This window comes from Mirounga leonina, unplaced genomic scaffold, assembly GCF_011800145.1.
Source record: "Mirounga leonina isolate KUSES-001 unplaced genomic scaffold, KU_Mleo_1.0 Mir_418, whole genome shotgun sequence".
Lineage (NCBI taxonomy): Eukaryota > Metazoa > Chordata > Mammalia > Carnivora > Phocidae > Mirounga > Mirounga leonina.
In genome coordinates, this window is record NW_023270739.1 from 11,558,749 (window position 1) to 11,571,493 (window position 12,745).

Sequence of the window (12,745 nt, forward strand, 5' to 3'; positions counted from 1 at the left end):
CACCACCTCGGACCAACTGAATGAGAGTTTGCATTTCAGCAGGATCGCCAGGTGATTGACATGTAGCTTAGATGACGCTCGTGGCACCGGAGTGCTGGGAGACTCCCTTTTGGGGGTTGGGTACACAAAGCCTCGGAGAGCATTAGAGCGGTCTCTTAGAACCACAGGATCTTGAGTTCTGGAGGACTCTGGGGACCACCTGGGCCAACCAGGGCACAAATCCCTTCTAGAACACTCTGGGTAGTTCTGAGGATAGTTCAGCAAGTTTCCTGGCCAGTGAGATCAATCAATTAAGTGGCAGAGTGAGCTTTGAGGAGTTTACTCTGTTCTGTGCATTCCCGAAGATATCTGGGCTTCTTAAAGATGGAGGCTGTCCATGCTGGGTCTCGCTCACAGTGACTGTGCTCTCAGCACCGCTAACGGAACATGGGTGGGGGAGAAATCTGCCTTCTTTCCTACCTATCCAGGGCTCCCTGAGGGCATAGCTGGGAGAGGGCTGCTGACGGCATTCCATGCTTCGTATACCTGCAGGGGAGAGGTGGCCTGACTCTCATTTGGCTTTGCTTGGCTGCCTGCCACTCCTATTCTTGATTTAAAGGCTTGGGGAGGCCACTGCACTTTAAGGGATGGCATTTGTATCCACTAGGCTGCCCCCCGATCCCTTCTTTACTATATCCCTCTACCAGGAGTGAACTGGGCATGACATTCTACAGAGCATTCTATAGGCAGAAGTCAGCTCTCAGCGTGACACATCACACACTCTGCCCCCTGGAACATGACTTTGGATCTGTCTGAAGGAGTCCCATGACCTAGGAAACAACCCAAGATTCCTGTGGATCTCCAACATTGCCCAGTGGTCCCTGTAACATTCTTTCCTGCTCCGCAGACGTCTAAGAGGCTTGGACCACATAAAAGCAAGTGTTCCTGATGTACCCAAAGCTTAGCACTAGGAGGCCAGGTGGGGTAATGGACCCGGATGCTGATTTCTTTTTTTTTTTGGATGCACTGAAGACTGAGTTTAAGATCTAGAATGTACTGGATGGCTCGTTCTTGAACAACAACTGTACAACAACCAGAAAAAGTCCAAGCAAAGGACCTCGGAAGAGGACACCTCTCCATACCTGGGGAGCTGTTTCAGAAGACACATGCAAAGGCCCTACTCTAGACCTCTGGGACCAGATTCTCAATAAGTAGGATCCCAGCAAGTGTCTTTTAGAACCGCTCCTTTGGCGACTTGGGGATGCTTCTTTCCAGTAGTTAGAAACCACTAGACTCTACACAAACACCAGGGTCACACCTAAGGGGAGGTTCTAAGGTCTCACACCAGCCAAGTCTTATGTTCATGTTAGGACAAGCAAAATGAACAAATCCACAACATCACAGCTCAGGCCCCACCCCCGAGCAACCAGGAACAACTTCATCCGTTTGCCACTTGTGTGTGTGAAGCTGCGTGTGGGTCTGTGATAATTTCATATTGGTTAAAGCCAGGCCATATAGATCATTACATATGATATTTGCGTTTATATGATATGAATGTGCTATACTTCATTGCAGTTAACCAATATGAATCCCTTAGGGAATGTGCATGCCGGGAGAAGTACAGATTTGCATAATGGAGGAGGTAAAATTAAAGGTCAGACGTGGATAGGGAAATCCATTAATACCTGAACTACAGGAATATGTCCATGCAACACAGCAAAAGTCAGAGCCGTCCAATGGCGGGTCTCGGGGTGGACGGATGGATATTTATGAGGAGTACTGACAACCTATAAACAAATTGAAGTTATTTTCAAAATGTGACCTTTCACAATATTTAGACTAGCAAATCGGACCTATCTGTGGCTGGGCACGTGGGCTAGAGATGTACGGGAGGGCATTCTGGAAGTGCCTTTGGGAAATGTTGGTGATAGTGGGGTGGTGACTGTAAGTCCTCCGTGCATCGGAAGGACTCCTTTTGGCTTCTCACCCGAAAAGAGTTAAACTGATGATTTCTGACTTCCTCTATGGTGCCTTGGAGGAACTGTAATGGCAGCTACCATGAGCCAGCTCGCCAGCCTGCCCCTTCTTTCTGCTTAAGGAAGGGTGGTGCTTCTGAGGGCCACAGCATGTCAGATAGTGTGAGATGCCAGACCATGACATCCACACCTTTAGGGGAGATTCTCAGCAGCAGCAAACCTCAGGCAAGGGGAGGTCTGCTTCAAGCTTTCAAGCCAGGGAAGACCACCACCCATCTGATGGAGTGACATTCCCATCTGGTCACAGCTCACCCTACCTATCTTCATTTCACTCTTTGGTTGGCTTCCTAGGAGACAAGGACCCTCAAGCTGCTAGAAACCTGGGCACAAACCCTTCCCTGGACACACCGTGAGTGAGCAATCTGATCTGGGTCTTTCAGTATGGGGGCCTCAACACACCCTAGGCCAAAAGAGAGGCAGCAGGGCAGCTGAAGGCTGGGGTCCTGCAGGACCGGCACCCACACATGGCTTTTCTCCTGAACACTCCTGGGGCCATCTAGCCATGATGCCTGTTTCATTCAGAGCAGCTGAGTTCACTAATCACCTGCTGGTGGGTTGGGAAGGGAGGCCTTGAACTGGGAGCCATGGGATGGGCTAGAGAGGACCAGAGAAGCCCACCAGGATCCAAAGATGAGGAGCCCTTGCAGGGATCTGCACGGTGCTGGGGGATTCATAACAGGCAAGAAAGTCCCCAGTACTTGAAACTTGTGATATCCAAAATGGTCTGGATGCAAAACTGTGTCTACTGCCTGTTTTCCTCAGATGAATATCAAAATCACTAAGTAAAAAAAAAAAAAGCACAGTACTAAGACTACAAGAACATCTGATTTTGAGCTAACAAGGTTTTACAGGGTTGCTGAGCTAGGCTTGCAGCATGCCAACCTTCCCAGCCTCTGGGGCTGCCAATAGCTGGCTGCCAGAAAGACAGGATAGAATATGGTCAAAAAGCATGAATTCCCCTATTACAAGCCTCGTGGTGTATGTGGGGAAACCGATATTAATTGAATCACAAACTTATGCTAGGTACCCTTTGTATTTATTTCTTCCAGCGACTCTCTGAGATGGGTGTGATTATTCTCTCCCTGTTGCGGATGGGGACTCCGAGGCTCCACAAGGTTAAGCCACCTGCCCAAGCACAAAAGCAAGTTGCGAAGACTCAGCAGTTCCCGAATTTGAGCCCGAGTGTCAAATTCTAAAGCCCTTGGGGGTGTGATTTCCACTATACACCACACCGCCTCTAGGAAGCTTTGCGACTGGCTTTATGACCTGTGGCTTCCACTCAGCCAACAGGCGAACCAATCAGGATTTGGTTGGGAGGGCGGGGGATCTGGGGGAGCTACACCTCAGGTCAGGGTACATGGACCAGCTCTGTATTAGGCAGAAAGGGCTGATGGCTCAGGAGAGCGCTCTCTGCCCCATCCCCAAAGGAATGATGAGCAGTAAGAATCAGACTCAGTTCGGCTGAAGCAAAGAAAAGCTGGTGCTCCCCGCAGCTTTGCTGGTTGTTTTTAAATGAAATGTACAAGCAGGCAGCTCCTCCTGCGGTTGGGCTGGGGCCTTGGGATGGAGGAAATCCGCCAGCTGGTCTGCCCTATTTGCTGGACTGAGCACACTCAGTGGTGTCTCTTGGGAGAAAAAGCCCCGCTCCCCCCTTGCTCATTTGCCCCTGGGGGACTGCCAGGCCGAGGGGCCCTGCAGCCCTCTGCACCCTCACCTCGACATTCAGGTCAGCTCCGGCATCCAGCAGCATCTGAACCATCGCCTCGTCCCCGCGGACGCAGGCGTACATCAGGGGGGTCATGCCCTGCAGTGGGTTAAAGACCAGAGAATGGAGAGGGTTTACACAGGGGCTGTCACTCAACAGTAACAAATGGAAATTCTTACTTGTGTGCAGGTGGCCATGCTTGTACTCAAAACCCAGCATTAAAAAAACAAACGTGCCCCCCTAGGACTCATAAGGTCACAATCCCGCACATTTTGAAACCCAAAATGGAAGCAAAAAATGGGGTGGGGGATGAATTGCCTTTTTTTTTTTTTTCCAATTATTTTTGCTTAAGTTGGAGTATTTTCATTTGTCTGTCCTAAGGTGTAGCAGACCTAAGAGTGTTTGCTGAAACAAGTGGCTGATTTCAACTTACAGGTCTTAGGAACTCTCCGGATTCTGTGACATCAGTCCAAACTACCTAATTCATACATACTGTTTCCTTGGCATTTTCTCCTTCACAATATAACAAGTGTCATCTTTGCTTTATATAAGCTGCCGGTCAGTGTCAAGGGAAACTGGATGCCTCTGAGCATGCCCCCATCACTGACGTCTGGTTTGACATTATCATTTACAAGCAAAAGGCAAGTGAATGAGGAACGGCTTTTAGGAATTCCATATTTGCCTGTGACTCCTGATTATTTTGAAGTTCCACAACCAACAGAAGGAAGGGATGGATTTTTCAATAAATGGTACTGCGAAGGTGGCTATTTGGGAAAACATGCAAATTAGAGCCTTATCTCACACCATATGGCAAAATAATTTCTAGTTTGACTAGAGACATAGAGAAAAAATTAAGACCATAAAAGACATCTCACTGGATCTGTTTCTAGGTGCAAAAGGAATGGAAGAAATCACGAATAAAAATCATTACGGTGTTGAGGACATAAAATGGAAAACACTATAAACAAAACTGAAAGGTAGACAATAAATTGAGACGTATTTGTCATATTATAACAACGGGTTATATGTCTAATATGTAAAGAACTCTTCTAAATAAAGAAGATAGTAAAGCTCCAATGAAATACTTGCAAAACATTAAGTAAAAGATTAATAGGGAAACACATATACTGTTGGAGCGTGTGTATAAGGAAACAAAGTCTCTGGAAAAGTAATTTGAGATTGAGAACGTTCAGAAAGGTTGATGTGTTTGAGCCACTATTTCCGCTTTTAAGAATTTCCCTAATGATGAGCATAGCATAACATACAGGATGGTAGAATCATTATTTTGTACACCTGAAACTATTGTGTCAACTGTACTTCAATTAAAAAAACCTTCCCTAATGAAACAATCAGGGATTTGAACAAAGACTTGTGTGTTTAACTCAGCATTATTGATAAAAGTCATTAGAAACAACCTGAATATCCGACAACTGAGAATGGAAAACTGAATCAATAATACGACCATTTAATGTAGCCGTTAAAAATGATTTAAAAAAAAGAATATTTAATGATACTGCAAAGCACCTTTAATATAAATTATTGGAAAAGGCAAGACATTGTAAATCCCTGTTTTAAAAAAATAATTTAAGTGTGTGTGTGTGTGTGTGTGTTAGGGCTCCTTGCTGCTCAGGAAAATTCTTAGCTGCTATTCTTTCCCTGGAACTCGCCGCATGAGCTGTCCATATGAGAAACAGCTCCATCTGTCCCTTGTGACTTTCCATCTGGGGCTCACATTGAAAACTGCTGTTTGTTTTCTCTGTCTGTGACACTTTCACCCACATGGTGTCTCTTGATTGGTAGATGCATGAGCCTCTCACCGTACCTCAGTTTCAGGGGCTTGGGGGACAGCTGCCTGTTTTTGAGGTGCCTCCTAGGGTTCCCCAGAATGACTTCCGTGTATCTCAAACATACCCTGAAAGTTTGGTAAAAATACTCCCGGAGCTGTTCTGTGATGCAGTAACAGAAAGGCAGGCAGAGAACTAATTTTAACCACGCTGAAAAAAGGACTTGAAGGACACATGCTAAATATAAATGATGGCTATCTGGGTGATGGCATTATTTCCTTTCTGGAATAGGCCTATTTTTCTCTATTTTCCATTTCAGCTGCAAAGATCATGTGCAACTTCTATAAGGATGAACAAGGATGTTTTTGTATTTTAAAAACGAAAACTAACTAAATTAAAAAAAAAAAATCACCTAAGTCACCAGTAGGGGCAGTGCGTGTCCAGGGCCTGCTGTTGCCATCTTGGCATGGGGCAGTGCACCTGGTGGAGGGGCGGGGGGGCGTCCATTCAGACTCTCGGACCCTGTACCTGTTCGCTCATGGTGTTGATCCCATCGGGCCCCAGGAGAGACACTGCCTGCTTCACCAAGTCCGTCCGCCCACAGTTCAGCATCCGGAAACCCAGGTCCTGCTTAAACTTGGCTTCGATGGCCACTGCATCCAGCTTCCGAGAAGCACAAAAGCAGTCGTCGGCCCTAAGGAAGGGAGAGATGGTCAGTTGGGTGCAGTGGCTTCCTCGGGCACTGGTCCTTGAGGACCAGGAGAGCTAGAAAGCACCAAGGATCCTTTGCATTTTCCATGCCAACAGCCTGTTCCTAGGCTCCAATTAAAATATGGATGTCTTGATCCTTTGTCCTTGTAACTGTTGCACCTCTGTTTTCCTCCATGCTTCCAGAGCATGCTGAGCTAAGTATGGTGAGAGCTAATATTTACTGAATGTTGACCATGGGCTAGGCACTCTGCTAAACCCTTTATGTGAGTTAGTTCATTCAGCCCCCACACAGCCCCAAAAGGCAAGTGCTATCATTACCCCTCTTCTAACCATGACGATAAATACACAGATAAAGGACTTGCCCAGGGCCACAGAGCCAGCAACCTGTAGTGGACCCTGTCCCAGCCCCCTTTCTATCCCCTCCTCTTGCTAACCCAGAGGGTGGAAACTGAGGAAAAGAGCCACGTGTTTAGGATTCCTGGTCCCATTCCTGCTTCTAACTAAGCCACTTTGTGGCATAAGGAAAGGTTCAGTTTGTGAGGGAACTACCTTCTTTTTTATCGTTGGAGGAAAAGAGAGGGGCTACTCTTTCCGAAAGTTTATGGCACAGAGGTTCCTGTTCATCAGTAAGGCTAGGACCTGGGGGAGAGCCCTTCAGGGGTGAACCACAAGGGGTGCCTCAGGAAGTGGGTGGGATGGGTATGTGCCTGACTCTTCATTGGTTTCTGATGTATCATTCATCTCTGCCTGGGCAGAAGGCTACCGTGAAATAGGAACCCAGGGTAGGAGATAGTAGGGCTCTGGACAGGAGACAGTAAGTTTGCTTCTGGCCACCAGGGGGAGCTGATGCAGTGAAGATAGAAACCAGAGAAAGACGACTGAAAGCTTGGTGTTGATGTGGGGTCTAACCTGCATGCACAGCTCAGGAAGCTGGGCGTCTGGCTAAACCTCCAAGGGCCTAGTTGTATGAGCACGGAGAGAGACCAGGGAAGGCCCACAGTTGACCAGGAGCCTGGACTCCAGGATTAAGACCTTTTCATGGCAGGCTGGGGAGCCAAGACCACCTAACACCGTTGGAGGACTCTCTAGGGAAGATCGAGGGCCCCGCAGGTGGTGGGGGAGGACTGAAGGACCCTGGGCCTCAGCATCCAAGATGTGTTGGGGTTTGTGCATTAAGGCTTGATACATGGGGCTCTGGACTTGGGACTCTCACAGTGAGCGTTGCTAGATTTAGCAAATAAAAGTACTTAAGTAAATACTGCATGGAACAAACTTACACTAGAATGTTATTTGCTGTTTATCTGAAATTGAAATTAAACTTTTTTTTTTTTTTTAATTTGGAAAAGGGCAGAGCCACTGCCAAGATTTGAAAAGAACACAGGGAGAGACCACAGATCCCAGCATTTCCAGGGGAAGAGAGGAAACCCCCGTGTGGTGGTACGCTGCATCTAAGTTTCCTAAAAATAAAAATGGTCCAGGCCAAATGGACAGGACAGAGCAAAGAGGGTGAGAGCAACGGGGCCAGGTTCTGGGGCATACAATAGAGCCTTCTGGAAAGGGAAAGGGGGTGGTCTGCATGTGTCGTGTTGAGGTGTCTGGAGCCTTGATTGGGTGGGGTGTATGTACAGATCTTGGGGAGGTATCAGATTTGACTAATTGTAGGGAAAACTTTTCTTCTAACAGACCACTATCTAGTCCGGGAAGAGGTTGATTTGTGAAATCAAGAGCCTCCTTCTTGAGAGCAAAGATGCTATGAATTGCCCTTGTCAGTGAATTTGCAGTTTCCTCTCTCCTGTCTGTGTCTAAGCCCCTTCTGCTCTCCTCCATGCTTGACTGACTGACTCAAATGAGCATTTTTTTTTTTTTGCTGGAGTCAAGTTGAATTCCACGTGACTGGAGAAATGTTACTGAACACCTACTCTGTGTGGGCACCGTGATAGGGGGCTAGGAGGCGGGAGACACAGACCCCACCCTGTGTTCCCTGAGAGCCCAGACTCAGAAGCCAATAACTCCAAGAACATCAGCACAAGTGTTTACCAGCTACAGAGGCCCTTGATTTTAATTACAAAGAGACAAATGGCAGGGAAATTACTGTAGCTAAGATGGTGATGATAATAATTGTTATTATAGGAAGCTAACGTTTATTGAGTTCTTACTATCAAAATCTAAGCTCTTTCCCTGTATGAAGTCATACAGTCATCACGACAAGTCCACAACGGAGGTGCTATCAGGGGCCCCATTCTAGAGTTGAGGTACCTGCCCACGTCACAGAGCTGGTAAGCAGCGAGCCCATATACTACCGCTTTCTTGAGCTCATCTCTTGGATGTCTCTCGGACTCTCAGATGTGGCATGTCCGAAATGCAACTTTTTCTTAACACGTCCACCCCCCCATCCTCCAAACCTGTCCCCCAGTCATCCCGTCTCTGAATGGCACCCCTGTCCACCCAGGTGCTCAGGCCAGAACCTTCTCCCATGCTCATGGCCATTCCATCAGCTGTTGATTTCACCACCCCAATCCCAAATCCATCCACGGCTCTCCGGCTCCACTGCCCACACATGGGTTCCAAACACCGGCCTCTCGTCTAGATGAGTGCAGTGGCCTCCTCACGGGTCTCCATCCAAACCAGTCTCTTTCTCTTTTTTTAAAAGATTTATTTCAGAGAGAGAGAGAGGGAGGGGGAGAGAGAAAGAGCATGAGCGAGGGCGGGGGGAGAGGCAGAGGGAGAGGGAGACAAGCAGACCCCCTGCTGAGCAGGGAGCCCACCGCAGGGCTCGATCCCAGGACCCTGAGACCATGACCTGAGCTGAAATCAAGGGTCAGAGACTCAACCGACTGAGCCACCCAGGTGCCCCCAAACTAGTCTCTTAGGCAAGAGTGAGCTTAAAATGTAAGTAAGACTGTGCGGTGCCTCTGCTTCAAACCTTCCCAGGCCTTCCCCTGTACTGAGACTAGAATCCAGCTCCCGGGGCCTGGCCCGCAGGCTCTGCAGGGGTGAGGCCCGTCCCCAAGTCTTTCGGCAGGTGCCGCCCTCCACTGGCCTGGGTCTCTCCTGCCTCGAGGACTTTCTTCTTGCTCTTCCCTCTCCTGGCTCTTTGCGGGGCTGGCTCCTTCTCACTCCTCAAATTTGAACTTGAATGTCACGTCCAAAGGAGGCCTTCTCTAAAGGAGGGCACACCCCTTTCCTGCCTTTACACGCCCCGTCTCTGGCCAATTTCATCCTCCCCTTTCTTAGCACTTTTCACAATCTGTGACTACTCCATTCTAGTCTTCCTATCTGTCTGTCTGTCTGTCTATCTATCTTACCGTTTGTTTGCTGTCAGCCTCCTGGGGGCAGGACCACATCGATCCTGTGGTGCCTCTTACGTTCTTGAAACATACGGTCTTAACTGATGGGGGGGCCATGCAAGACCTGCCATTTATTCTTGAGAGCAGATGCCAGGAAACACCTGTTTTTCAAGAATCCCTCAATCCTACAAAATGAGTAATGGTTACTGAATGTTACCAGCTAAAGCAGGTAAGAAACAGTTTCCACAAAGGCTTGTGAAAACATGGCTTTCTATTCAACCTGGTTTGTTAGAAAATTTAACTCTGCGACATTCAAATTCCTGCAGCATTCCTGTAAAAACACAACTCAGAGCTCCATTGATTCTTTCTGGAAGGCCTCGGAAGGATCTGCCACTGAAGACCAATAGGTCCCCCTGGGGCCTGGGCATTCGAATACGTGCGCCTTCCGAAGAGTGGGACTTATTTATGCAGAAATCTATTAAGCCACTCACCTGGGGCTTCAACAGAAGGTGATCAACTCTGTGGTTTTCCCCTCTAGTGGCTTTCAATGACGCCATAGAAAATCTGATCAATTTAAGTAAGAGGTCAGCTATGGAAGTAGTCCATTTCTCTGATTTCTCAAGGGCCCCGGCCCCAAGAGATTGGCTCAGTATTTTCCACCCCTTCAAGAATGTGACTTCAGAAAGATGTTTTCCAGGAAGCCTGCAGGCCTGAGCATAGCAAGCAATCGAGTTGCCTTTTCTCCCCTGGGAAGGAGGCAGCTCTGGAAGCATTGGAAGGAGGAGGAGGGCTGTTGGTGTGTTCTGCTGATCTCTTGATATAGTCCCAGTGACAAATGCAAGCAGGTGAGGCCTCAGACACATTTTATTCATATATTCATTTTTAAAGCTAGCATACATGTGAGTTGTGAGCATGAACCCTGGTTCCCAGTGCTGCCTACTTAGCAGCTGTGTGATCTTGGGGCAAGTTCCTTAACCTCTCTGTTGTTCAGTCTCCTGAGCTGTAAAATGAGTTTAGTAAGAACACCTTCCTCCTAGGATTTTGGATGTGGGTTAAATGAGACAATCCATGTACAGTGCTTAGAAGAGTATAGAGCTTAGCACACGGCTCTCATGAAATGTTAGCGATCTCATATCATAATCATTACTGTAAATCACAAAGCAAGGTGTAGACTGGAGAGAACACACTGTATTTGGAAGGACCAAATACAGAGACTTGGAGACTGAAGAACACTGTAGTAATAGCGCTTCTTAAGGTCTCAAATTAGACACCGTAGCTAACAAATTCCACCAGAATAAAGGCAGTCCTTCTCCCAGTGGGGAAACCCTGGCCCCCAGAAAGGCTGCCATGCCTTAGCATGCTTTTGAAGTAAACTGTAAGTGAAGACAGAGGTTGGGAAGGGAGGAGGATGGGGGGGGGTCACGCTTGAAGAAAGCACAGTTTCTGGAACAGTTCAACAAGCAGGAAATGGCAGAGCAGAGCCACTCAGGAGGCTGGGGGCCTGCCCAGCTTGGCTCCCAGCCCCTCTTTTCTCCCTTATCCCCAGGACCAATCCTGACTCCACTGATGCAGGAAAGTGCCAGGCAGTTTCCAGGCTCCCTGAGCATGGACTCTAGGCTAACTCTGGTAAGCTCATCCCCAGTGGTTGCCTGACAGCCTGGGTTTGTCACTCACTGCTTATGCTGTGCACTAACCCTGCACAGGTAACTTAATCTCATTCCATTTTCTCACATGTAAAATGGGGACACTAACATTTTTACACATTTACTAGTGCTTACCATGTACCAGGCATATTATAACTTTCTGCAAATATTAACGTGTTTAATTCTCACAATAGCCCCACGAGGAAGGCATTATTGTTATTAACTTTACATACAAGGAAAAATGGGGCACAGAGAGGTTAATTAACTTGTTCACTGTCACACAGCTAATGAACTAGGAGTCAGGATTTAAACCCAGGCAGTCTGGCTCCAGAGTCTGTCCCACTAACCACTCTGTACTGCCCAGTTCCTAACAATGTGCTGGCAATCACTGGGCTTCCGTGCATGACTCTGGGATCTGAGTCTCACAGGCCAAATAGTCCCCACAACCATGACCTCCCCTCACCAGTAAAAAAGAAGCCACCCCTTACTGCCTGGTGCCAGGCACCATACCAAGTGCTCAATTCCTACCACTTCAACTGACCTCTCCTTGAAGGCACTGTTATCATTATTCCCATTCTATGGACAAGGAAACTGAGGCACAGGTCTGAGTGTTCGACAGCAAAGCTTGTCTCCCATGGAGCAGGCAGAGCCTAGTGCTCAAGACCCTCTGTGCTTCCTACCTGCTACCTTGGGCAGGTAACTAACCTCTCTAAGCCTCTTTTCCCATCTGCAAAGCAGGGATGGGATGATAAGAGTAGTACTTAGGCCTCTATCTGTGAGGAGGATTAAGAAATAATACTTCTGAGCTACTCAGCACAGCATGTGATGATAACCATACACAGAATGCATATTTATTTGTATATGCACACTATTTTGTGATTGTAGGTTCTCTTTCCAGGAATTTAACCAGGCATCCGGAAGTCCACCCCTCCCCCCCATCCTCCCACTACACACTTAATCAGTCCCAGGGCAGGTCCTTCCTTGCCCCCCACAGCCCTTTCCAGCTGCTGTGATGCCCAGTCCTCACCGGGGCTTTGTTTGCAGAGCCTTTGACAGCTCTGATCTTGCTCCATCCAGCAGCTTCTCGCTGCCCCTTCCGTGTTGCTGTTCTTGTTCATCTTGGTCTTACCAGCAGGCTGGCAGCCTGGGACAGAGCGACTTCCCAGGGGGGTGGGGGTGGGGGGCTGTGGGAGGGGTGGAGCCGCTCTGCCCTGCTCCCATGGAAGATGCCAGTGCCCGCCATCGTGGGGCACAGGCAGAGGTGTTTACCTGCTGTGGGGACGACTCTGGGGGGTATGCAGCGCGCCCTCTGCTGCCTGGGCCCCAGGACCTGTGATTTGGTTTATAGGATGGTTCCCAAGGCTGACAGTCACATTAGTTGCCTTGGAACAGAGTAAAGATATTAACAGTAGTCCAAGAAATAGAAAAGATCTACAGTTTTCCTAACACACTGTAGTTAACACTAACAGTGGCATTTACAGGTAGCGTTTCCCATGCTAGACATTTTACAGGTAATAGCTCACCTCATCCTCCAAACAATTCCACTGTTCTCATTCATTCATTCATTCATTCATTCATTCATTCATTCATTCGACAGAGA

At 48.0% G+C, this 12,745-nt stretch overlaps 1 protein-coding gene across 1 annotated transcript in view; it reads right to left on the bottom strand.

The window, feature by feature from the left end:
- The window catches only part of BTBD11 (BTB domain containing 11), a 303,076-nt gene that overhangs the window by 42,932 nt on the left and 247,399 nt on the right, over nt 1-12,745 (bottom strand). The window contains exons 5-7 of the mRNA XM_034987647.1: nt 6,033-6,198; nt 3,730-3,819; nt 1,665-1,766 (exon numbers count right to left, since the gene is read on the bottom strand). Of these exons, the coding sequence (XP_034843538.1) occupies nt 1,665-1,766; nt 3,730-3,819; nt 6,033-6,198 (358 nt within the window). The remainder of the gene's footprint in view (nt 1-1,664; nt 1,767-3,729; nt 3,820-6,032; nt 6,199-12,745) is intronic.